Source organism: Pongo abelii, chromosome 2 (assembly GCF_028885655.2).
Source record: "Pongo abelii isolate AG06213 chromosome 2, NHGRI_mPonAbe1-v2.0_pri, whole genome shotgun sequence".
NCBI lineage: Eukaryota > Metazoa > Chordata > Mammalia > Primates > Hominidae > Pongo > Pongo abelii.
Window position 1 is genome coordinate 104,146,369 of NC_085928.1, and position 20,557 is coordinate 104,166,925.

At 56.3% G+C, this 20,557-nt stretch overlaps 4 protein-coding genes across 12 annotated transcripts; 3 read left to right on the forward strand and 1 right to left on the reverse strand.

Moving 5' to 3' along the window:
- The first annotated feature begins 30 nt into the window (after positions 1 to 30).
- On the forward strand, positions 31 to 6,649 carry HYAL3 (hyaluronidase 3). 3 transcript variants are annotated; one of them, XM_054550711.2, is made up of 4 exons: positions 31 to 259; positions 3,857 to 4,767; positions 5,757 to 5,846; positions 5,963 to 6,649. In XM_054550711.2, the coding sequence occupies exons 1-4, from the start codon at positions 31 to 33 to the stop codon at positions 6,230 to 6,232; spliced, it is 1,500 nt and encodes a 499-aa protein (XP_054406686.2). In that variant the 3' UTR covers positions 6,233 to 6,649. The 3 variants fall into 3 exon arrangements, with proteins under 3 accessions (XP_054406686.2, XP_054406688.2, XP_009237263.3); XM_054550713.2 differs by having other exon boundaries at positions 99 to 259; positions 4,623 to 4,767; XM_009238988.4 differs by lacking the exon at positions 31 to 259 and adding an exon at positions 517 to 651.
- Positions 61 to 3,068, forward strand: NAA80 (N-alpha-acetyltransferase 80, NatH catalytic subunit). Of its 4 annotated transcripts, none has more exons than XM_009238983.3 (2): positions 61 to 259; positions 1,942 to 3,068. In XM_009238983.3, coding segments are annotated over exons 1-2 (927 nt in total). In that variant the 5' UTR covers positions 61 to 257; the 3' UTR covers positions 2,867 to 3,068. The 4 variants fall into 4 exon arrangements, with proteins under 4 accessions (XP_009237258.3, XP_003776288.3, XP_009237260.3 ...); XM_003776240.5 differs by having other exon boundaries at positions 128 to 651; positions 1,386 to 3,068; XM_009238985.4 differs by having other exon boundaries at positions 166 to 651; positions 1,797 to 3,068.
- IFRD2 (interferon related developmental regulator 2) lies at positions 6,238 to 11,763 on the forward strand. The gene is made up of 12 exons (XM_009238989.4): positions 6,238 to 7,264; positions 8,817 to 8,936; positions 9,024 to 9,108; positions 9,202 to 9,326; positions 9,410 to 9,567; positions 9,734 to 9,784; positions 9,868 to 10,046; positions 10,133 to 10,238; positions 10,559 to 10,696; positions 10,785 to 10,913; positions 10,992 to 11,087; positions 11,225 to 11,763. Exons 1-12 carry the CDS (start codon positions 7,015 to 7,017, stop codon positions 11,303 to 11,305), a joined length of 1,518 nt encoding a protein of 505 aa, XP_009237264.4. The 5' UTR covers positions 6,238 to 7,014; the 3' UTR covers positions 11,306 to 11,763.
- On the reverse strand, positions 11,757 to 20,506 carry LSMEM2 (leucine rich single-pass membrane protein 2). 4 transcript variants are annotated; one of them, XM_054550719.2, is made up of 4 exons: positions 20,267 to 20,506; positions 12,909 to 13,022; positions 12,631 to 12,816; positions 11,757 to 12,426 (listed from the first exon to the last, which is right to left on the reverse strand). In XM_054550719.2, the coding sequence occupies exons 1-4, from the start codon at positions 20,349 to 20,351 to the stop codon at positions 12,293 to 12,295; spliced, it is 519 nt and encodes a 172-aa protein (XP_054406694.1). In that variant the 5' UTR covers positions 20,352 to 20,506; the 3' UTR covers positions 11,757 to 12,292. The 4 variants fall into 4 exon arrangements, with proteins under 4 accessions (XP_054406694.1, XP_024100512.1, XP_054406693.1 ...); XM_024244744.3 differs by having other exon boundaries at positions 20,026 to 20,505; XM_054550718.2 differs by having other exon boundaries at positions 12,631 to 12,819; positions 20,267 to 20,501.
- Positions 20,507 to 20,557: the final 51 nt, after the last annotated feature.

The following is a 20,557-nucleotide window of genomic DNA, read 5'->3' on the forward strand; positions in this document are numbered from 1 at the left end:
TAGAGACTGAGTCTGCGCCTGGCGGGTGTTATGACGCGCAAACCAGGGGCGGGGCCTAAGCGGCGACGCGCGGGTGCCGGGGCACCCCGGGAGACCTTAGAACGCCTTGGCGCGCCGCCAGGACGCGACGGCTGCAGTACATCCGCCGCACCGCTGGGGGCCAACGTTGTCGGACCGAGGAGTCCGAGGTGGCGACTGAGTGAGATCCCCAGCTGTGCGGAGCTAGGACGCGGAACATCCCGGAGGCCGGCATCAACATGTCAGTACCGCACCCTTCCCATTTGTTGCCTGTAGGTCCACCCCGCGCGTGCGGTCCCCAAGTGGCCATGCCACCCCGCACGCCCTCCCTGCGTCAGTCGTTCGTTTCCAGACCATGCCGAGCCACACCTGCCGATAGAGTCGAGCTCTCGAAGTCCTCATTCCCAAAAGCTCCACAGCCTGTGACCCACTAGGAGGGAGGGGGAAACCGAGGCCCGGGAGAGACGGAGAAGCCACTCTCTGAGGACCCCGGAGCCCCGCCCACAGTGGGTGGGGTCGGCACTGAAGGGGTTAAGGCCGCGGGGAAGCCCCGGGCTCAGCCCTAGGGGCGGATCCTGGGGCTTCCTCCCTCCAGACCAAAGGGTGCTGCTGCTGCCGAGGTGGCTGATGCAGGTGAGGGGCTTACAGCCCTGTGAATGGTGTGGGAGGTGAGGGGAGGGGGGTGCCTGTTACTGACCAGTGTTTAATTGGCCTCAAGCTCAGGAGAGGTAAGGGGAGCCAGCAGGCCCCTTCTGGAGCAGGTGAGTAGAAGGAGGGGGTCCAGCTGCCCGCCCACCACTAGAAAACCCCCAGCGTAGACCTGCCTGACAGCAGGACCTTGGTTAAGATGGGAAAACAGTAGGGTTTTGGCACAGGAGGTCTGGGCCCCCAACCTGTTGACCGTTGGACACCCTGTGGATATAGGAAGGAAGCTGTGGTCCTTATCTAGGGTGCCTGCGAAACTCAGGCCAGTGGGGAACCAAGCCTGCAGAGGCAATACTGCTGTGTGACTGTGGGCCAGGCCCAGTGCTGGTGCTGCTGGGGCCCCATCTGAGGGGACAGTTGGGTCTATATCCAAAGTGTCCTGAGATGGACAGAGTTGGGAAGGGGGCCATGGGCTCCAGGCGGGGAAGGCAGTCAAGACAGGCCAAAGCTCAGCCTGATGGGTGCATGAGTGGGGCCCCAGGATCCACTAAGGCAGTGGGCATAGCCCAGGTAGTTGAAAAGGCTCGGAGCTGGAAGAGACTCGGAACATAGGGAGAAGGGACAGGAAGACTCCTGGAGCAGTTTTTCCTATGGAGGGAACCTTGAGTAGGTTTGAGCAGGGGGTATAGTGTCTGCTTTGCATCTTCTATCCCATGCCCTAGTGGTGGACTAGGAGGACTACTGGAAGACAGAAGGCCAGCAAGTAGATTGGGTCAGCTGTTTCATAGACCTGGTGGTTACAGGCCCCCTGTGAGGGGAGGTCCTGAGGAGGACAAATTTGTAGCCAGAGCAGGCTGGGGCCAGGATTCCTAGGTTCTGCCCCAGCCTTAAGCAGCTCATCCATCACTCCCAGCCTCCCTCCAATGTGGGATAGACACCTGGATCTATCTGCCCTGCTCTATAGGGGATGGGTCTCTTCCAGGTCACCTGTGCTGTCAGATGAGTGTGGGACAAAGTGCAGCCCACCACTCCCCAGTTCCAATATGCATGGTCCCCCCTGCACTCTGTCAGCCCTTCCCTACCCCAACACCACCCTCCCTCCTGGCACAGCCCAGCATGGCTGTTATCTACAGGAGGAGAGCCACTGTGGTCTGAAGAGATGCCACTGCCTGGAGACTGGGGTCTTAACCTCCAGCCTGGCACTGAGCCACCTGCAACCTAGCAGCAGGTGACCTTGGCTCCCAGCCTGACTCAGCTGAACCTGGATCCTGTGCACAGGCAAGAGCTGACTCTGAGCCCTGGCCCAGCCAAGCTGACCCCTACACTAGACCCTACACACCGGATGGAGCTGATCCTGAGTACCAGCCCAGCTGAGCTGACTCTGGATCCTGCGTGCCAGCCAAAGCTGCCCCTGGATTCCACATGCCAACCAGAGATGACCCTCAATCCTGGTCCAACTGAGCTTACCCTGGATCCTGAACACCAGCCAGAGGAGACCCCCGCTCCTAGCCTGGCTGAGTTGACCCTGGAGCCTGTGCACCGCCGACCTGAGCTCCTGGATGCTTGTGCTGACCTCATCAATGATCAGTGGCCCCGCAGCCGTGCCTCCCGCCTGCACTCCCTGGGCCAGTCCTCAGATGCCTTCCCCCTCTGCCTGATGCTGCTGAGCCCCCACCCCACACCTGAAGCAGCACCCGTTGTGGTGGGCCATGCCCGCCTGTCACGGGTGCTGAACCAGCCCCAGAGCCTCTTAGTGGAGACAGTGGTGGTGGCCCGGGCCCTGAGGGGCCGTGGCTTTGGCCGCCGCCTCATGGAGGGCCTGGAGGTCTTTGCTCGGGCCCGGGGCTTCCGCAAGCTGCACCTCACCACCCATGACCAGGTGCACTTCTATACCCACCTGGGCTACCAGCTGGGTGAGCCTGTGCAGGGCCTGGTCTTCACCAGCAGACGGCTGCCTGCCACCCTGCTTAATGCTTTCCCCACAGTCCCCTCTCCCCGGCCACCCTGGAAGGCCCCAAACCTGACTGCCCAAGCTGCCCCAAGGGGTCCCAAGGGACCTACATTGCCACCACCCCCTCCCCTACCTGAGTGCCTGACCACCTCACCCCCAGTTCCATCAGGGCCCCCTTCAAAAAGCCTGCTGGAGACACAATATCAAAATGTGAGGGGGCGCCCCATATTCTGGATGGAAAAAGACATCTGAGACCATCCAGGGCAAGGAACTGTCTTTCTGGTTCAATAGACTGCCCCGGACAGTCTACAAGCCTCAGCCCACTGACCGTACCTCAGCCCCTAGCCCCTGGGGGGCAGCTTTAACCTGGGCATGTTTCCTGGGTACCAGTGGGGCCAGGAGGTGGCTCTGGCTCAGAGCCGTCAGTGTGGCTGAATAAACGCTCTCTTGGGTATGGCTGTGACACTTTATTTGTTGACCCCCCTACCCTTACCTCTCACCTCTTCTGCAGGTCCCTTATCCCTGCAGAAGTCCCCAGATCCACCTTGGCCCTGAGGCCATTGATGGGAGGATGCCTGTCCTTTGCCTTTACCCCCCACCTGGCTCAGGAGACAGGGTGGCTGTTCTCTTCCCCGTTCACTCACTCATTACCATTCACTGAGCGCCTACTGTGTGTCAAGCCCTCGACGGGACATAGGCAATGGGTAACTAGACAAACAGGCATAGGGTAGCAGGATCCATGTGGTACAGGGGAGGTACAGAGGCTTTGGGAACCCAAGTGACTTCACTCCACCTGGGGATCCAGGAGACCTCCCAGGGCAGTGATGTCACAGCAGAGACCTGAGAGCTAGGTAGGAATTAAACCAGGCAGGTGAGGAGGTGGGACCTGACTGTTCTTGGAAGAGGGAACAAGGTGGGCAGAGGAAAGAAGGGGACTTGTGACAGTTGTGGGAGGACACAGTGGTGTATTGACAAAGATAGGGGACATGGGAGGGAATGTACCCTCAGCTCACTGTAAAGCCTGCTTTGGTGTGCACCTGCCACTCGATGCCTGGGGCATCATAGCCAGCTTGTGGTGTGGCTGCTTTAAAAGGCCCAAGAGACCCTTGGGGAAACATGCTTTCCCCAAGTCCTCCTGTAAGGATGGGGAGGAGCTAGGGGAGCTTTCCTGGCTTTCCCTGCTGTGTGGAAGGTGTGGCCATAGCTATGGACTCTAAGCTTACACCCTCCTCTCTCCTGCAGGTTTCCATCCTTGGGGCATGACCACGCGACTAGGCCCAGCCCTGGTGCTGGGGGTGGCCCTGTGCCTGGGTTGTGGCCAGCCCCTACCACAGGTCCCTGAACGCCCCTTCTCTGTGCTGTGGAATGTACCCTCAGCACACTGTAAGTCCCGCTTTGGTGTGCACCTGCCACTCAATGCTCTGGGCATCATAGCCAACCGTGGCCAGCATTTCCACGGTCAGAACATGACCATTTTCTACAAGAACCAACTCGGCCTCTATCCCTACTTTGGGCCCAAGGGCACAGCTCACAATGGGGGCATCCCCCAGGCTTTGCCCCTTGACCGCCACCTGGCACTGGCTGCCTACCAGATCCACCACAGCCTGAGACCCGGTTTTGCTGGCCCAGCAGTGCTGGATTGGGAGGAGTGGTGTCCACTCTGGGCTGGGAACTGGGGCCGCCGCCGGGCTTATCAGGCAGCCTCTTGGGCTTGGGCACAGCAGGTGTTCCCTGACCTGGACCCTCAGGAGCAGCTCTACAAGGCCTATACTGGCTTTGAGCAGGCAGCCCGTGCACTGATGGAGGATACGCTGCGGGTGGCCCAGGCACTGCGGCCCCATGGACTCTGGGGCTTCTATCACTACCCAGCCTGCGGCAATGGCTGGCATAGTATGGCTTCCAACTATACCGGCCGCTGCCATGCAGCCACCCTTGCCCGCAACACTCAACTGCATTGGCTCTGGGCCGCCTCCAGTGCCCTCTTCCCCAGCATCTACCTCCCACCCAGGCTGCCGCCTGCCCACCACCAGGCCTTTGTCCGACATCGCCTGGAGGAGGCCTTCCGTGTGGCCCTTGTTGGGCACCGACATCCCCTGCCTGTCCTGGCCTATGTCCGCCTCACACACCGGAGATCTGGGAGGTTCCTGTCCCAGGTAAGTGGAAGCTGAGGTCCAGGGGTCTGAGTCAGGAGGTATGGCCCTGTTCTAGGAAGGTCCCAGGAGAAGACCTTGCCTAGAGGTTGGTCCTAATCTAGGCGTTCTGAGTGGAAGGCCCTGTCCTGGAGCATCTGATGAGGGAGGCATGGCTTTGCCCTGGAAGATGTTGAGGGGTAGGGAGGCCCAGCCTTTGGAGTGCTGGCCTGAGGGGAGATATTCTCAGTGGAAGGCCTGAGAAGCCACTCAGAGACTCGATACAAAGGGGCCCTACTCGGGCTGGGTGAGTGTCTCACACCTATAATCCCAGTACTTTGGGAGCCTGAGATGATGGAAGGATTCCTTGAGACCAAGAGTTCAAAACCAGCCTGGGCAACATAGTGAGACCCCAACCTCTACCAAAAAAACATTTGAGACAGAGTCTTGCTCTGTTGCCCAGGCTGGAGTGCAGTGGCACCATCTCAGCTCACTGCGGCCTCCACTTCCTGGTTCTAGCGATCCTCCCACCTAAGTCTCTTCCCGAATAGCTGGACTACAGGTGAATACCACCACACCCAGCTAATTTTTATATTTTTGTAGAGATGGGGTTTGTCATGTTGCCCAGGCTGGTCTTGAACTCCTGGACTCAAGTGATTCTCCCGCTTTTGCCTCCCAAAGTGTGGGATTACAGGTGTGAGCCACTGTGCCCAGCCTAAAAAATTATTAGCCAGGTGTTATGCACCTGTAGTCCCAGCTACTTGGGAGGCTGAGGTGGGAGGATTACTTGATCCCAGGAGTTCAAGGCTGCAGTGAGCTATGATCAGGCCACTGCGCTCCAGACTCGATGACAGAGTAAAACCCTGCCTCTAAAACCAAACCAAACTAGAGGGGCCCTACTGTACAGGTAGAATCATATTGTGACAGTGAACCAGAAGAGTTTCTTGAATGTGGATGTGTGCCCACATGGATCTGGCCAGCCCAGCCCTGGCTTAACAGCTCTCTGCCTCCAGGATGACCTTGTGCAGACCATTGGTGTGAGTGCAGCACTAGGGGCAGCCGGCGTGGTGCTCTGGGGGGACCTGAGCCTCTCCAGCTCTGAGGTGATCATTGCCCCTTTGAGCCTGCCATGTAGCACATGCTGGGGTCCCAGGGTGGGGGACGGCCATGTCAAGATTGTAGAGCAGGCATATTGACACATCTCTTCCCTATTCCTCAGGAGGAATGCTGGCATCTCCATGACTACCTGGTGGACACCTTGGGCCCCTATGTGATCAATGTGACCAGGGCAGCGATGGCCTGCAGTCACCAGCGGTGCCATGGCCACGGGCGCTGTGCCCGGCGAGATCCAGGACAGATGGAAGCCTTTCTACACCTGTGGCCAGACGGCAGCCTTGGAGATTGGAAGTCCTTCAGCTGCCACTGTTACTGGGGCTGGGCTGGCCCCACCTGCCAGGAGCCCAGGCTTGGGCCAAAAGAAGCAGTATAAAGCCAGGGCCCCTGCCACTGCCTCTTCTTTTCCCTGCTGCCACTTTTCCAGTCCTGGAACTACTCTGTCCCACGCTTGCTCTATTCAGTTTACAGTCAACCCTCCCAAGCACACACCCCGCTTCCTTTGGAATCCGTGAGGGGTAGAAGGGGCCAGAAAAAACGCTTATAAAACTAGAGGCCCTCTGAGATCATGTGAGTCCTCCATGGCAAGGAAGCAGTCCCAGGGAGAGTCAGGTTCCAGCTAGTTAGGGCTGCCAGCCTAGGGCTTTGTGCCTACACCTCACTAAGCCCATGGAGAGGTCACAGAAGATGGGCCGTGCACGGGCAGATGGGCCCCAAAAAATCTTGGCGAAGGTCAGTAAAGTGCTAAGCTCTTGTCTGCACTCTTTCATCATAAAGTCACTTTTTTCCACTGCCTGAGGTTTGGCTGTTGCTCCTGTTATCCCAAGCTCTAAGCCCTTCCCATGGTCCCCAGACCCAGGCAGGGGTCGGCCTCGTCTGGAGTGTCCCGCTGCCAAGTGCCCTGAGAAGCCAGTCCTGCCGTGGTGCTCCACTGAGGGACGCTTCGGAGTTAACGACAGTGCACTTGTTCCCGACGCGGGGCTGGGGTGCGCGCAGGGCATTGTGGGTGCATAGTTCAGCTAGCGCGTCGTCGGCTGGTGGGCCCCAGGCGTGGACTACCATTCCCATGGTGCTCTACGCGCAGCCAGCCGCCGTCGCCTGTGCGCTCAGGCCTCTGGGATTAGTAGTTTTCGCCTCGTGGATGTGGGCTTGAATCGGATGGCCTGGAACTCGCCTTCCCGGCGACCTGTTTGGCAGGGCGGGACGCCTCGCGAAGATGGTGGTGCGCGGGGCGTGTGGCTCCCGTCGTCTGGCCAAGTCTCAGCGCAGCGCACCGGCCGGCGTCTCGCTGGCCTGGAGCCCACACCCACCGGGTCCCTGACCCCGCGCCCCCCGCGCCCGGTTCCCGGCATGCCTCGCGCCCGTAAGGGCAACACGCTTCGGAAGGGTGGTCAGCGCCGTGGAGGAGGTGAGTGGGGTGGGGGGCGTGGGACAGCTGTATGAGCAGCGGGCGGGGGTCCTGCTGGGTCCCCTTGGTTGTTCTCGAGGGCCCTGGGTGGGGAACCCCCTCGGCCAGCCCCACGCAGCTTCCCAGAAGTCTACCGAGGCTGGCACGTGCCCCAGCAGTCATTGGCCACGTGCGTGCCCAACTTGAGCTCGCTGCCCACTGCCTGTTGGGAGTCCGCGCTCCCAGCGGTGACCCAGCCAGCCCCTCCGGGCCTCAGTTTCCCCATTGCCTCTCCGCCTCAGTTGCCTGCTGCGTGGACAAACTCACCGGGCAGAGCAGGAAGCCAGTCCTCTTGCCAAACCCTGATCCTTTCCTGGACTGGTCAAGGAAGTTGGCGGGAGTCCTGGCCTGCTCCGGTGAACAGAGGGAGGGGGCTCTGTTGGGAAGCTACCTGATTAGGGCCTTGGCAGCTTGGCAGGCCTGACTCCACAAGGTAGCTGAGTATCCTGGAGCCTGAGGCAGTCTTGGGACTCGCTTATCAGCTTAGACCAGGAGCCTGTCTTAATGCAGTAAACACATATGTTTACTCTGCTGGGATGGGGTGCCTACCACGCACAAATTTATTTATTTTTATTTTCGAGGGGGAGGGGAGGAGGGCCGGGCACAGGAAGGAGGAAAATACCTAGGCACAACTTTAAACTGGTCACCACCATGGTGGCTTTTGGGTGGGGGACATCTAATAGGGTATGAAATATGTTCACTGAGTGGTGTCAGCCCCAGACTTAGGACTCAGGGAGGCCTGGGAGGAAGTGCTTCTGGGTGAGTCCTTAGAGGATGGAGAAGAGAGCAAGTTGTACAAAGGCCTGGCAGCTGGAGGGACCCCAGCACAGTGGAGTGAATGAGGGAAGGCTGGGCTGCTCTGGAAGGTGGGATAGTAAGATAAAATGGGAGCAGGCTGAGTGTGGTGGCTCACACCTGTAATCCCAGCACTTTGGGAGGCCAAGGCAGGCAGATCACCTGAGGCCAGGAGTTCGAGACCAGCCTGACCAACATGGAGAAACCCTATCTCTACTAAAAATACAAAATTAGCTGGGTGTGGTGGCGTATGCCTGTAATCCCAGCTACTCGGGAGGCTGAGGCAGGAGAATCACTGGAACCTGGGAGGCAGAGGTCGCGGTGAGCCGAGATGGTGTCATTGCACTCCAGCCTGGGCAACAAGAGCAAAACTCTGTCTTAAAAAAAAAAAAAAAAAAGTGGGGGTGAGCAGATGCCAGGCTGGACTTTGTCCTGCAGATGAGGGGTGTGAGTAGTTCTTAGAAGTAGGGCCAGCCTGGTGATCACACCCTGTCCAAAACTCTGCTACAGCAGCCAACCTTGCCAATGTCAGCCCTTGGCCCTGGACAGACCCCACACACAGGAGTGCACCAGCCCTACTGAACTGACCCTTGGCTTTGGTTTTTCATCTCCGAGAGGGACACCATTCTATCTTTTGGGATTATGAGGTTGAGTGAGGTACCCCCAGCCATCCCTTATCAGTAGAGGCAAGTTGAGTGTCCTATTCCACCTTCTCCAGGTGCCCGGAGCAGTGCCCAAGCTGACTCGGGTTCCAGTGATGATGAGGCAGCCAGTGAGGCCCGCAGCACCGCCAGTGAATGCCCCAGCTTTCTCAGCACCACTGTAGAGGACAGCCTTGGTGAGAACGGGTGGAAGTTTGACAGGAGCTTAGTGAGGGCTCCATGGGCTGAGGACAAGAAGCAGTGCTGACCAGGTGGCCTTGCAGGGGGGGATGTCGTGGATGAGCAGGGCCAGCAGGAAGACCTTGAGGAAAAGCTGAAGGAGTATGTGGACTGCCTCACAGACAAGAGGTACCCCTGGCTGCCAGCCAACTCCTACACCCAGCTCCAAGTGTGACCAAGGGAGGGCTGGCCCATGTGACCCCCCTTCTCGACCTCCCCCAGTGCCAAGACCCGGCAGGGTGCTCTCGAGAGCCTGCGCCTGGCCCTGGCGTCCCGCCTACTCCCCGACTTCTTGCTGGAGCGCCGCCTCACACTAGCCGATGCCCTGGAAAAGTGCCTCAAGAAAGGTTGGACCTGGGGGTACGTGGGAGACTTAAACTGGGCAGACACTGGCCCTTGCTGCATGGGCTGACTGGAAAGCATCCCACAGGCAAGGGCGAGGAACAAGCCCTGGCTGCTGCTGTGCTAGGCCTGCTCTGCGTGCAGCTGGGCCCTGGACTTAAGGGTGAGGAGCTGTTCCACAGCCTGCAGCCTCTGCTGGTCTCTGTGCTCAGTGACAGCACAGCTAGCCCTGCTGCCCGGCTCCACGTGAGTGTGCCTGTGCCCCATGAAACCCTTCCTGCACCTTATCCCTCAGCAGAGTGGTGGGTTCCCCCTGTCTTCAGCCTCCCTTACTCTGAGGAGAGTGAGCTCCAGGGCTGGGAACCCAGGTTCACCCACTGACCATGGCATGGCATTGCCCTCCTCCCAACAGTGTGCTTCTGCCCTTGGCCTGGGCTGCTACGTGGCTGCCGCCGACATCCAGGTGAGTGGTCTTTGGGCACAGGTGGTAGAGCATCTAGGGCTGTAACTCTGCCTCTGAGCTCCCCTGCCTCTCTGTGCTCCTAGGACCTAGTCTCTTGCCTTGCCTGCTTAGAAAGTGTTTTCAGCCGGTTCTATGGCTTGGGCAGCTCCACAAGTCCTGTGGTTCCTGCCAGCCTGCACGGCCTGCTCTGTGCTGCCCTGCAGGCCTGGGCATTGCTGCTCACCATCTGCCCCAGCACCCAAATCAGCCACATCCTTGACAGGTAGGGGTGGCTGTCCACTGGGAGGGGGAGGGGATCTCAAAGAGGCCCCCAACCCACACATATAGCTCAGTCTGCCCCTTCCCTAGGCAGCTGCCCCGGCTGCCCCAGCTCTTGTCCAGTGAAAGTGTGAACCTGCGGATTGCTGCCGGTGAAACCATCGCACTGCTCTTTGAGCTTGCCCGGGACCTTGAGGTGCGAGGGACAAGGATGGGGGGTGCTTGGTGACACCACCTGCCCATCACAGGCTGGATGCAGGGGGTGCCATAGAAAACAGAACAGCTTTAGGTCATTATGCAGAGGAGGTGGCCCCAGAACAGATTCATCTCCTAGATGTCATCATGATGGGTGCCCTCAGCAGCGGTGTCCTGGCCTGACAGAGGCCAAGGAGGGGTCAAAGGGGCCAGGCAGAGAAGAGAGGATCTCTCAGTGAAAGGAGGGGTTTGAGCAGTGCCCTGTTCAGAGCCAGCAGAGCTCAAGCATCTACCACACGCCCTCCAATGCTCCCATTGCAGGAGGAGTTTGTTTACGAGGACATGGAGGCCCTCTGCAGTGTCCTGCGCACTCTGGCCACTGACAGTAACAAGTACCGTGCCAAGGCTGATCGTCGGCGCCAGCGCTCTACTTTCCGCGCCGTGCTGCACTCCGTGGAGGTTTGCGTGAGAACATATGTGTCCTAGCAAGGGTGCATCCCCAGGCATAGCAGCCAAGCCCAGTTGTGTTGGCCCCTCTACCCTGCAGGGCGGTGAATGCAAAGAAGAGATAGTGCGCTTCGGCTTTGAGGTGCTCTACATGGACAGCTGGGCTCGGCACCGGATCTACGCTGCCTTCAAGGAAGTGCTGGGTTCAGGCATGCACCACCACCTCCAGGTGTGGGGACGGACAGGGAGGGGACATCTGGTGTGGTTGCGTCAGTCTGGCCTGAGCTCACTGCCCTCTGCCCCCCAGAACAATGAGCTACTCCGTGACATCTTTGGCCTGGGCCCTGTGCTGTTGCTGGATGCCACTGCCCTGAAGGCCTGCAAGGTTCCACGCTTCGAGAAGGTTTGCACCCTTGGGCACCTTTCTCTTCCCCCTATTCCCGTTTCCTGGAGGCCTGGAATTCTGTAGAGGCTGGAAGAGGACCCCCAGCCCTTTCCCTTCCCAGCTCCCCAGGGTGTCACTCTCTGTCCCCACTCTAGCACCTGTACAATGCTGCTGCCTTCAAAGCCCGGACCAAGGCTCGAAGCCGTGTGAGGGACAAGCGGGCAGACATCCTGTGAAGCAGGACCTGCTGAAGAGGAGACTTTCTATGCCCTTGGTCCGTATTTTTAACAGAAGACAGTGCAACAACTGGTCTCCACCAGTATTTGTCACTTTATTTTTTTAATGACAAAACCAAAAACAGACATGGGGTGGGTAGCTGGGGGCCCGGACACTTGGGACCCTGGCCCCTTTGTCCCTGCAGCCAGCCCTGTGGCCTCTTCCTGTCCTGTCTCAGGCCAGGCTAAATATGTGCCTGCCTCAGGGCTGTGGGGCAGGCACTAGGGGGCCTTTCCCTTCCTTTCCTTTCTCAGGCCTTGCTCCCCCAGGATGACCCACTCTTAGGGGGGTGGTGGCATCTGGACAAATGCCACCACAGCAGGTGGGGAGGCAAAGCTACCTGGAATGAATTTGTGTGCTGATTTTTAAGGATTATTACAGATAATTAAACAGAACGGTCAGCCTTCTGTGGTCTTAACCCCTGGGTATTTTTCTGTTCTCCCTCCCCATCTACTATCCCAGGCTTGGGCCCAACTGGGTCTTCCACAATGTCACCTTTGCCCTCCAAGGTAGTCTGCCCCAGGTGGCGCCTCTCCCCCTACTCAGAGCCCAGCCTGTCTTTGAGAGCTGAGGCTGGACCCTCACTGGGAGGCCTGGCAGAGTTTGGGTGATTGCTATGGGGACAGCTATTTCTAGACTTCAGAACCTGCCATCTGGGGTGGCCAGAGAGTGCTGACAGGCCACAGGAGGAGCCAGGAGGCTGGTGCCCCTTCCCCTGACCTTGGGCCACCCAAAGCAAGGCTTTGGCACCAGAGGCTTGGCTAGGCCTGGCTTGAAGAGATCAGGAGAGGCAGGCAGCTATTAAGTTAACAATAGGTTCTTGTACAAAAATCTCACCAAGGCAATAGTGTAGATGTGGCAGCCAGCAGTAGGGAAGGAGAGACTTGCCCATAGCCACTTTATTCCCCCCACACACACCCCCCCAGGCCCCAGATCCAAATGGCATCTCAGCTGGGTGCTTGGGCCTCACTGGAGTTGAGCCTCCGAAGCTGGCTGAGGCTGGCCAAGCGGAGTTTGAGTAGTGTCTCCTCCTGCGTGCGGAGCGTGTGTGCCAGGATGCGCAGGGATTCACTCTGCAGCACTGAATGGCAAGTGGGGGATCATCAGACCATGTGCCACCCCATGACCTCTGCAGACCCAGCCCAGGACCAGGGGCAGCCACGGGCCTCCCGCCCCATCCTTCACTGCTGCAGCATCTGCAGTTGCTCCTTCCAGCTGCACAGAAGGGCCTCCCAGTCCCCACTGCCTTGCTCTCTATTCCTACTAGCACCCTGTGCGTCCATACCGCTCAGGTAGACAGCCAGGAGTGCGAGCGCCAGGCAAGTGAGCACCAGCAGCGTGAGCAGCAGCAGGAACCCTCCTCGTCTGTACACAGGGCTGCAGCCAGCCTGGGCACACAGTGACGGCGGCAAAATGCCCAGCAGCTCATCCCACGGCCGTGCCTCTTCAGTTAGATAGGGGCGCAGTGTGCCTGCTGGGTGGATGGGACATCGGGAGGGTGGTGGGTGCACCTGCTTTCGTCCCCTCCCCCAGCACGTCATCCACCCCACTGTCCCCGCTCACCTCCACTATTTAGGTCGCTGATGGACTCCACCTGGTGCAGGCGTACCTCATGCACGCAGTTGGGGGCCAATGGCCCCCTGCTCCTCTGGCTGGGCATCATTGGCGCCACGGAGTCTGCAGGGGCAGCGCAGGCTGATTTAGCCAGTGGTGGGTCAACCCCCTTCCTTCTACCAGGTGGCTTCAAGCAGCAAGGACTTGCAGATGATAGGGATAGTGGGACATTTGGTTCCAAATCCCCTAAAACTGACTCAGGAATGACCCTTGATTTGGATCCAGGATGATCCCAGACCCTTACAGGCTTATTCTGTATACAGGAGCAGCAGGTACATTTGATTTGTTTCCTTCCAAGCACCCCAGGGACTCAGGCATTCCTCTGCCTGCTCATTTCTAGCAGTTTATCAGCCTTGAATGCTAAGCCCACAGCAAATGAAATTCAGTCCTGCCTCTTTTGTCAGTTGTCCCTGCAGACCCAATGCCTGGCATCTTCTGGTCAGAAAGCCCTATTGTAGCCACTCTGATGCCTTTCCCTCCTGGCCTTGGTTCGGTGTTTGTAAACATACTCAGTGTGACTGTGCTGTACATGTGTGAATCCTGCTGTTTTCATTCAACATTTACTATTGGAGAGACCCTTCTTTGTTATACTGTTGCACATGCCTCTGAGGTCTCTCCCTTCACACATCTCTCTGAGGCTGCCTGGGCATCTAGGTTGTTTGCAGTTCCCCCCCCCCCCCGCCCCCTTTTTTTTTTTGAGACGGAGTTTCACTCTTGTTGCCCAGGCTGAAGCGCAATGGCGCAAGCTTGGCTCACCGCTGCAGTTCCCTTTTGAAATTAACCCCCAAGACATCCACCATTGAGTATGAAGGTTTTTTTCCCAGTTTCCTGATAGTTATTAATTTCAGTTCCCAGAAGTGGAATTATTGGATCCAAGAGCAGGGATTTTTTTTTTTTTTTTTTTGAGATGTGTGTTTTGTTTTTTTTTTCTCCCTGTGTTGCCCAGGCTGGAATGCTATGTCGTGATCTCGCCTCACTGCACCCTCCACCTCCTGGGTTCAAGCGATTCTCCTGCATCAGCCTCCCGAGTAGCTGGGATTACAGGCGTGTGCCACCACGCCCAGCTAATTTTTGTATTTTTGGTAGAGATGAGGATTCACCATGTTGGCCAGGCTGGTCTGGAACTCCTGACCTCAAGTGATCTGCCTGCCTCGGCCTTCCAAAGTCCTGGCATTTATAGGCATGAGTCACTGCATTTGGCTGTTTTTTGTTTTGGTTTGGTTTTTTTGAGGTGGAGTCTCCCTCTGTCGCCCAGGCTGGAGTGCAGTGGCAGGATCTCGGCTCACTGCAACCTCTGCCTCCCGGCTTCAAGCAGTTCTCTGCCTCAGCCTCCCGAGTAGCTGGGATTACAGGTGCCTTCCACCACACCCAGCTACTTTTTATATTTTTAGTGGAGATGGGGTTTCACCATCTTGGCCAGGCTAGTCTTGAACCCCTGACCTTATAATCCACCCGCCTCGGCCTCCCAAAGTGCTGGGATTTACAGGCGTGAGCCACCGTGCCCGGCCTGTTTTTTTGTTTTTGAGACAGAGTCTTGCTCCGTTGCCCAGGCTGGAGTGCAGTGGCGCAATCTTGGCTCATTGCAACCTCCACCTCCTGGGTTCAAGTGATTCTCCTGTTTCAGCCTCCCGAGTAGCTGGGATTACAGATGTGTGTCACCATGCCCTGCTAATTTTTGTATTTTCAGTAGAAACCAGGTTTCCCATGCTGGCTAGGCTGGTCTCAAACTCCTGACCTCAAGTGATCCACCCGCCTCAGACTCCCAAAGTGCTGGGATTACAGGCGTGAGCCACCGTGCCTGGCGAGATTACCATTATTTTGAGATGGAGTCTTGCTCTGTCGCCAGGCTGGGGTGTAGTGGCGCGATCTCAGCTCACTGCAATCACCCCCTCCCAGGTTCAAGCGATGCCCCTGCCTCAGCCTCCCAAGTAGTTGGGATTACAGGCATCCACCACCGCCCCTGGCTAATTTTTTGTATTTTAGTAGAGAGGGGGTTTCACCATATTGGCCAGGATGGTCTCAATCTCCTGACCTCGTGATCTGCCCGCCTGGGCCTCCCAAAGTGCTGGGATTACAGGTGTGAGCCACTGTGCCTGGCCTGAGATTTTTGTTTTGTTTTTGAGACAGATTCTTACTCTATCACCCAGGCTGGAGTTCAGTGGGGTGATCACAGTTCACCGCAGCCTCCGCCTCCTGGGCTCAGGTGATCCTCCTGTGTCAGCCTTCCCAGTAGCTGGGACTACAGGCATGCACCACCATGCCCAGTTAATTTTTTTTGTATTTTTTGTAGAGACGGGGTTTCACTATGTTGCCCAGGCTGGTCTCGAACTCCTGGTCTCAAGAGATCCATCCTGCTTGGCCTCTCAAAGTGCTGGGATTACAGGTGTGAGCCACCACGCCCAGCCCGATTTTTTTTAAAGCTATTACCAAATTGTCTTCCAGAAGCACTGTCCACAGCCCCCCACAGGGTATAATATTGCCACCATTAGGCATCCCCGTAGGAAAAAAATTATATTTACATGCACACGTGCACACATAGATTTGCTAACTTGAGAGATGAGAAATGGCCTTTCTTGATTTATTTTATTGGGTTTCTTAGCCTAGGGAGTGTGACTAATATGTGTGTGGCTCTTTTTTTTTTTTTTTGAGACAGTCTTGCTGTGTTGCCCAGGCTGGAGTGCAGTGGCGCGATCTCAGCTCACTGCAACCTCCACCTCCCGGGTTCAAGCAATTCTCGTGTTTCAGCCTCCCGAGTAGCTGGGACTACAGGCATCTGCCACCATGCCTGGCTAATTTTTGTATTTTTAGTAGAGACCAGGTTTTGCCATGTTGGCCAGGCTGGTCTCAAACTCCTGACCTCAAGTGATCCACCCGCCTTGGCCTCCCAAAGTGCTGGGATTACAGGCGCAAGCCACCATGCCCAGCTGTGTGTGGCTTCTTAATTATCAATTTGAAGCCTCTGCCCATTTAGTCACTTGGGTCTGTGTACTTTTCTTGTGATTTTAATTATGTACTTTCACACTCATTGAAGTTTTTGCTTTTTGTTTGTTTGTTTGAGACAGAGTCTCACTCTGTTGCCCTGGCTGGAGTGCAGTGGTGTGATCTGGGCTCACTGCAACCTCTGCCTCCTGGGTTCAAGGGATTCTCCTATGTCAGCCTTAGTAGCTGGCACTACAGGTGTGCACCACCACGCCCTGCAATTTTTTTTTTTTTTTTTTTTTTTTGAGATGGAGTCTGGCTCTGTCACCCAGGCTGGAGTGCAGTGGCACGATCTTGGCTCACCGCAAGCTCCGCCTCCCAGGTTCATGCCATTCTCCTGCCTCACCCTCCCAAGTAGCTGGGACTACAGATGTCCGCTGCCACGCCCGGCTAATTTTTTGTATTTTTAGTAGAGATGGGGTTTCACCATGTTGGCCAGGATAGTCTCGATCTCCTGACCTCGTGATCCGTCTGCCTCGGCCTCCCAAAGTTCTGGGATTACAGGCGTGAACCACCGCGCCCGGCCAATTTTTGTATTTTTTGGTAGAGATGGGGTTTCACCTTCTTGGCCAGGCTGGTCTTGAAATCCTGACCTCAAGTCATCTGCCCATCTTGTCCTCCCAAAGTGCTGGGTTTACAGGCATGAGCCACTGTACCCGGCCAATATTTAATTATATTTTCTTCTAGTTGTTCTTTAACTTGATGTCTAAAAATCCTGGTCCAGATGCCAAGAGCTCCAGATACGCACCTGGAAGCTGATAACAGTAGGGAAGAGCATTGGGGGGAAACCTCCAGATAGGAGCAAGGGTGGCCTTGCACTCTGGGACTGTCATTCTCAGGACAGTAACTCAACCTCCATGATTTACTTGAAACTGCCTCTTGACATGCTCAAAAGCAAGTACAACAAAAACAAGCAAGTGCTGCCAGTCATTATGTCTCGGTGGTGGGTTGAAGGTCATATTAAATTCTCTCTTTGGGCCAGGCACTGTGGCTCATGCCTGTAATCCCAGCACTTTGGGAGGCCAAGGCAGGAGGATCATTTGAGTCTAAGAGTTTGAAACCAGCCAGGGCAACATAGGGAGACCCCATCTCTACAAAAAAATTAAAGATTAGGGCCGGGCACAGTGGCTCACGCCTGTAATCCCAGCACTTTGGGAGGCTGAGGTGGGCGGATCACGAGGTCAGGAGTTCGAGATCAGCCTGGTCAACATGGTGAAACCCCATCTGTACTAAAAATACAAAAAATTAGCCGGGCATGGTGATGGGCGCCTGTAGTCCCAGCTACTCAGGAGGCTGAGGCAGGAGAATAGCTTGAACCCGGGAGGCGGAGCTTGCGGTGACCCAAGCTCAAGCCACTGCACTCCAGCCTGGGTGACAGAGCTAGACCTCATCTCAAAAAAAAATAAATAAATAAAGATTAGTTTGGTGTGGTGGCATGCTTCTGTGGTGCCAGCTTCTCAGGAGGCTGAGGTGGGAGGGTTGCTTGAGTCCAGGAGGTCAAGGCTGCAGTGAACTGTGATCATGCCACTGCACTCCAGCCTGGACAACAGAGTGAGAACCTGTCTCTAAAAAAAAAAAAAAAAATTCCCTGCTGCCGGGCACAGTGGCTCACACCTATAATCCCAGCACTTTGGGAGGCCAAGGCAAGTGGATCACAAGGTCAGGAGTTTGAGACCAGCCTGGCCATTATGGTGAAACCCCGTCTCTACCAAAAATATTAAAAAATTAGCCAGGTATGGTGGCAGGCGCCTGTGGTCCCAGCTACTTGGGAGGCTGAGACAGGAGAATCACTTAAACCTGGGAGGCAGAGGTTGCAGTGAGCAGAGATCGCACCACTGCACTCCAGCCTGGGCGACAGAGCAAGACTCCGTCTCAGAAAAAAAAAAAGGGGCTGGGCGCGGTAGCCCACGCCTGTAATCCCAGCACTTTGGAAGGCCGAGGCGGGCGGATCATGAGGTCAGGAGATCGAGACCATCCTGGCTAACACAGTGAAACCCCGTTTCTACTAAAAAATACAAAACAAAAATTAGCTGGGCATGGTGGCAGGTGCCTGTAGTCCCAGCTACTCAGAAGGCTGAGGCAGGAGAATGGCATGAACCCGGGAGGCAGAGCTTGCAATGAGCCGAGATCGCGCCACTGCACTCCAGCCTGGGCGACAGAGCAAGACTCCATCTCAAAAAAAAAAAAAAAAAAAAATTCCCTCTTTGTACTTTGTTGTGCTTTTCTCACACTTTCTAAACTGAATGTGAATTGTTTATTACAGGAAAAACACACAGTAAATGTCATTGTTAAGATCCCAAAAGAGGCCAGGCACAGTGGCTTATGCCTCTAATCCCAGCACTTTGAAAGGCCAAGGTGGCTGGCTGGGCGCAGTGGCTCACGCCTGTAATCCCAGCACTTTGGGAGGCCGAAGCGGGTGGATCACGAGGTCAGAAGATTGAGACCATGCCGGCTAACACAGTGAAACCCCATCTCTACTAAAAATACAAAAAATTAGCCGGGCGTGGTGGCGGGCTCCTGTAGTCCCAGCTACTCGGGAGGCTGAGGCAGGAGAATGGCGTGAACCCGGGAGGCAGAGCTTGCAGTGAGCTGAGATCTCGCCACTGCACTCCAGCCTGGGCAACAGAGCAAGACTCCATCTCAAAAAAAAAAAAAAAAAAAAAAGGCCAAGGTGGGAGGATTGGATTGGTTGAGGCCAGGAGTTCAAGACCAGGGAGACCCTTCTCTACACACACACACACATGCATGAAAGTAAACATTTCCCCCTACCAGGGGCAAGGCCCCTCTCCTGCAATGTTGAAAATGTTGGCAGTGGCTCACTCTTGTAATCCCAACAATTTGGGAGGCCAAGGCGGGTGGATCACCTGAGGTCAGGAGTTTGAGACCAGCCTGCCCAATACAGTGAAACCTTGTCTCTACTAAAAATACAAAAATTAGCCGGGCATGGTAGCACATGCCTGTAATCCCAACTACTTGGGAGCCTGAGACAGGAGAATAGCTTGAATCTGGGAGGCAGAGGTTGCAGTGAGCCGAGACCGCACCACTGCACTCCAGCCTGGGTGACCAAAAAAAAAAAAAAAAAAAGTTGAGGCCGGGCACAGTGGCTCACCCCTGTAATCCCAACACTTTGGGAGGCTGAGGTGGGTGGCTTACGAGGTCAGGAGTTCAAGACCAGCCTGGCCAAGATGGTGAATCCCTGTCTCTACTAAAAATACAAAAATTAGCTAGGCATGGTGGCAGGCGCCTATAATCCCAGCTACTTGGGAGGCTGAGGCAGAGAAGTGCTTGAACCTGGGAGGCGGAGGTTGCAGTTAGCCAAGATCAGGCCACTGTACTCCAGCCTGGGCGACAGAGCCAGACTCCATCTCAAAAAAAAATGAGTTGAAAATGTGATGAGAGGAGCTTGCTAGCTGGGCCAAGCTCTGTCATGGGCTCTAAGATGGAGCCATGGAGCAGACAGTCCTATGTCCTGGCCAGTACTGGACCTGTAGCTTCCTAGATTCCTGCTGCCCTGGCCCCTCTGAGCATCAGTGCTTCTTATATGCAGTGGTGCAGTTAGGTGAGTAGCCACCAAGCTCTTGACTAGTTGAGTCTCAGTCTGACCAGGCCAAGGGACCCCCAACCCTAGGCAGTTGGATATATTTAGACCCAAGTCAGGGGAGTCCAGAGGCCTAACTACTTTTCAGTCCATGGGACAGGTACCCAAATGCTTTCTGGAACCACTGCCCACCCCAATCCCAGCTTCCTCCCTTAAGAGCTGAACCGGCCAGGCAGCTGACCGGATGCCCACATCCACCTGAGCACAGCCTGTAGTTTACCCACTCCTAACTGGGTAGCTTCTCCCATCCCTCCTTGATGTCCCCAGCAGGGGAAACTGAAGCAGGGCCTGAGGTGACAAGGGGTTCCAGGCATGGCAGGTTTTTCCTCCCTGCACAGGGGGCAGGTCCTTTTACAGGAGCTGGAGCATGAAAATGGGTAACTAACTACTCAAGACAGTGAGGTCAGTGGGACAGAGGGTGGATCTCTCCATGGTCCACAAGGTCACAGGACTGAGGCCTTGCCCTCCCTCATGGTCACCCTCTCCTACCTTCTTGGGTCTCCTCAGGCATGGCAAGCAGTGGGCAGTTGGGGGCCGATGATGGCATCCAGTAGCAGGACTGGACAAAGGCAGCAGTAGCTCCTTTGAGAGCCCAGGGAAGGCCTGGCTGCTTCCCAGCCTTGGCCTAAAATAGGCCTGAGCTCAGCCCACTGGGCTATATTTAGAGGGAGCAGCCCTCAGCCATGGGAAGGGGCAGAGTGATCCACGTGGGCCAGCCTGAACTATCTACCTGGTGAGGGAGCCAGCCAGGAGCCTGCCTCCACTAGTCCAGGTGCCCAGGGACCTTCAAGGGGAAGCACACCTCCCCCATACATCCAGAATGGCCACTCCAGGCTCAGCAAGGCCCCATGTGGCAGCCAAGACAGACAAGGGAAGCCTGTGCATCGCTACTCTGCCACCCCTCTACCCCGGCAGACTCCTACCCACAGCCCAGTCATCTCTCCTCCCAGCAAACACAGCAGCCTCCACTGCGTGACCTGCTAGCACACAATGCTATTGTTGTGTGTGTCTTATAGAGGGT

Excerpts from the sequence above, each read along its gene's own strand:
- IFRD2 (XM_009238989.4), top strand. The coding sequence starts at position 7,015 with ATGGCCTGGAACTCGCCTTCCCGGCGACCTGTTTGGCAGGGCGGGACG. Across the intron at positions 10,914-10,991 it reads GCATGCACCACCACCTCCAG|AACAATGAGCTACTCCGTGA; the intron begins GTGTGGGGACGG and ends TCTGCCCCCCAG. Across the intron at positions 11,088-11,224 it reads AGGTTCCACGCTTCGAGAAG|CACCTGTACAATGCTGCTGC; the intron begins GTTTGCACCCTT and ends TCCCCACTCTAG.
- LSMEM2 (XM_054550718.2), bottom strand. The coding sequence starts at position 20,351 with ATGTATGGGGGAGGTGTGCTTCCCCTTGAAGGTCCCTGGGCACCTGGA. Across the intron at positions 13,023-20,266 it reads CTGGCTGGCTCCCTCACCAG|ACTCCGTGGCGCCAATGATG; the intron begins GTAGATAGTTCA and ends CTGCCCCTGCAG. Across the intron at positions 12,427-12,630 it reads CCTGGCTGTCTACCTGAGCG|TGCTGCAGAGTGAATCCCTG; the intron begins GTATGGACGCAC and ends CTTGCCATTCAG.
- HYAL3 (XM_054550711.2), top strand. The coding sequence starts at position 31 with ATGACGCGCAAACCAGGGGCGGGGCCTAAGCGGCGACGCGCGGGTGCC. Across the intron at positions 4,768-5,756 it reads CTGGGAGGTTCCTGTCCCAG|GATGACCTTGTGCAGACCAT; the intron begins GTAAGTGGAAGC and ends CTCTGCCTCCAG. Across the intron at positions 5,847-5,962 it reads TGAGCCTCTCCAGCTCTGAG|GAGGAATGCTGGCATCTCCA; the intron begins GTGATCATTGCC and ends CCTATTCCTCAG.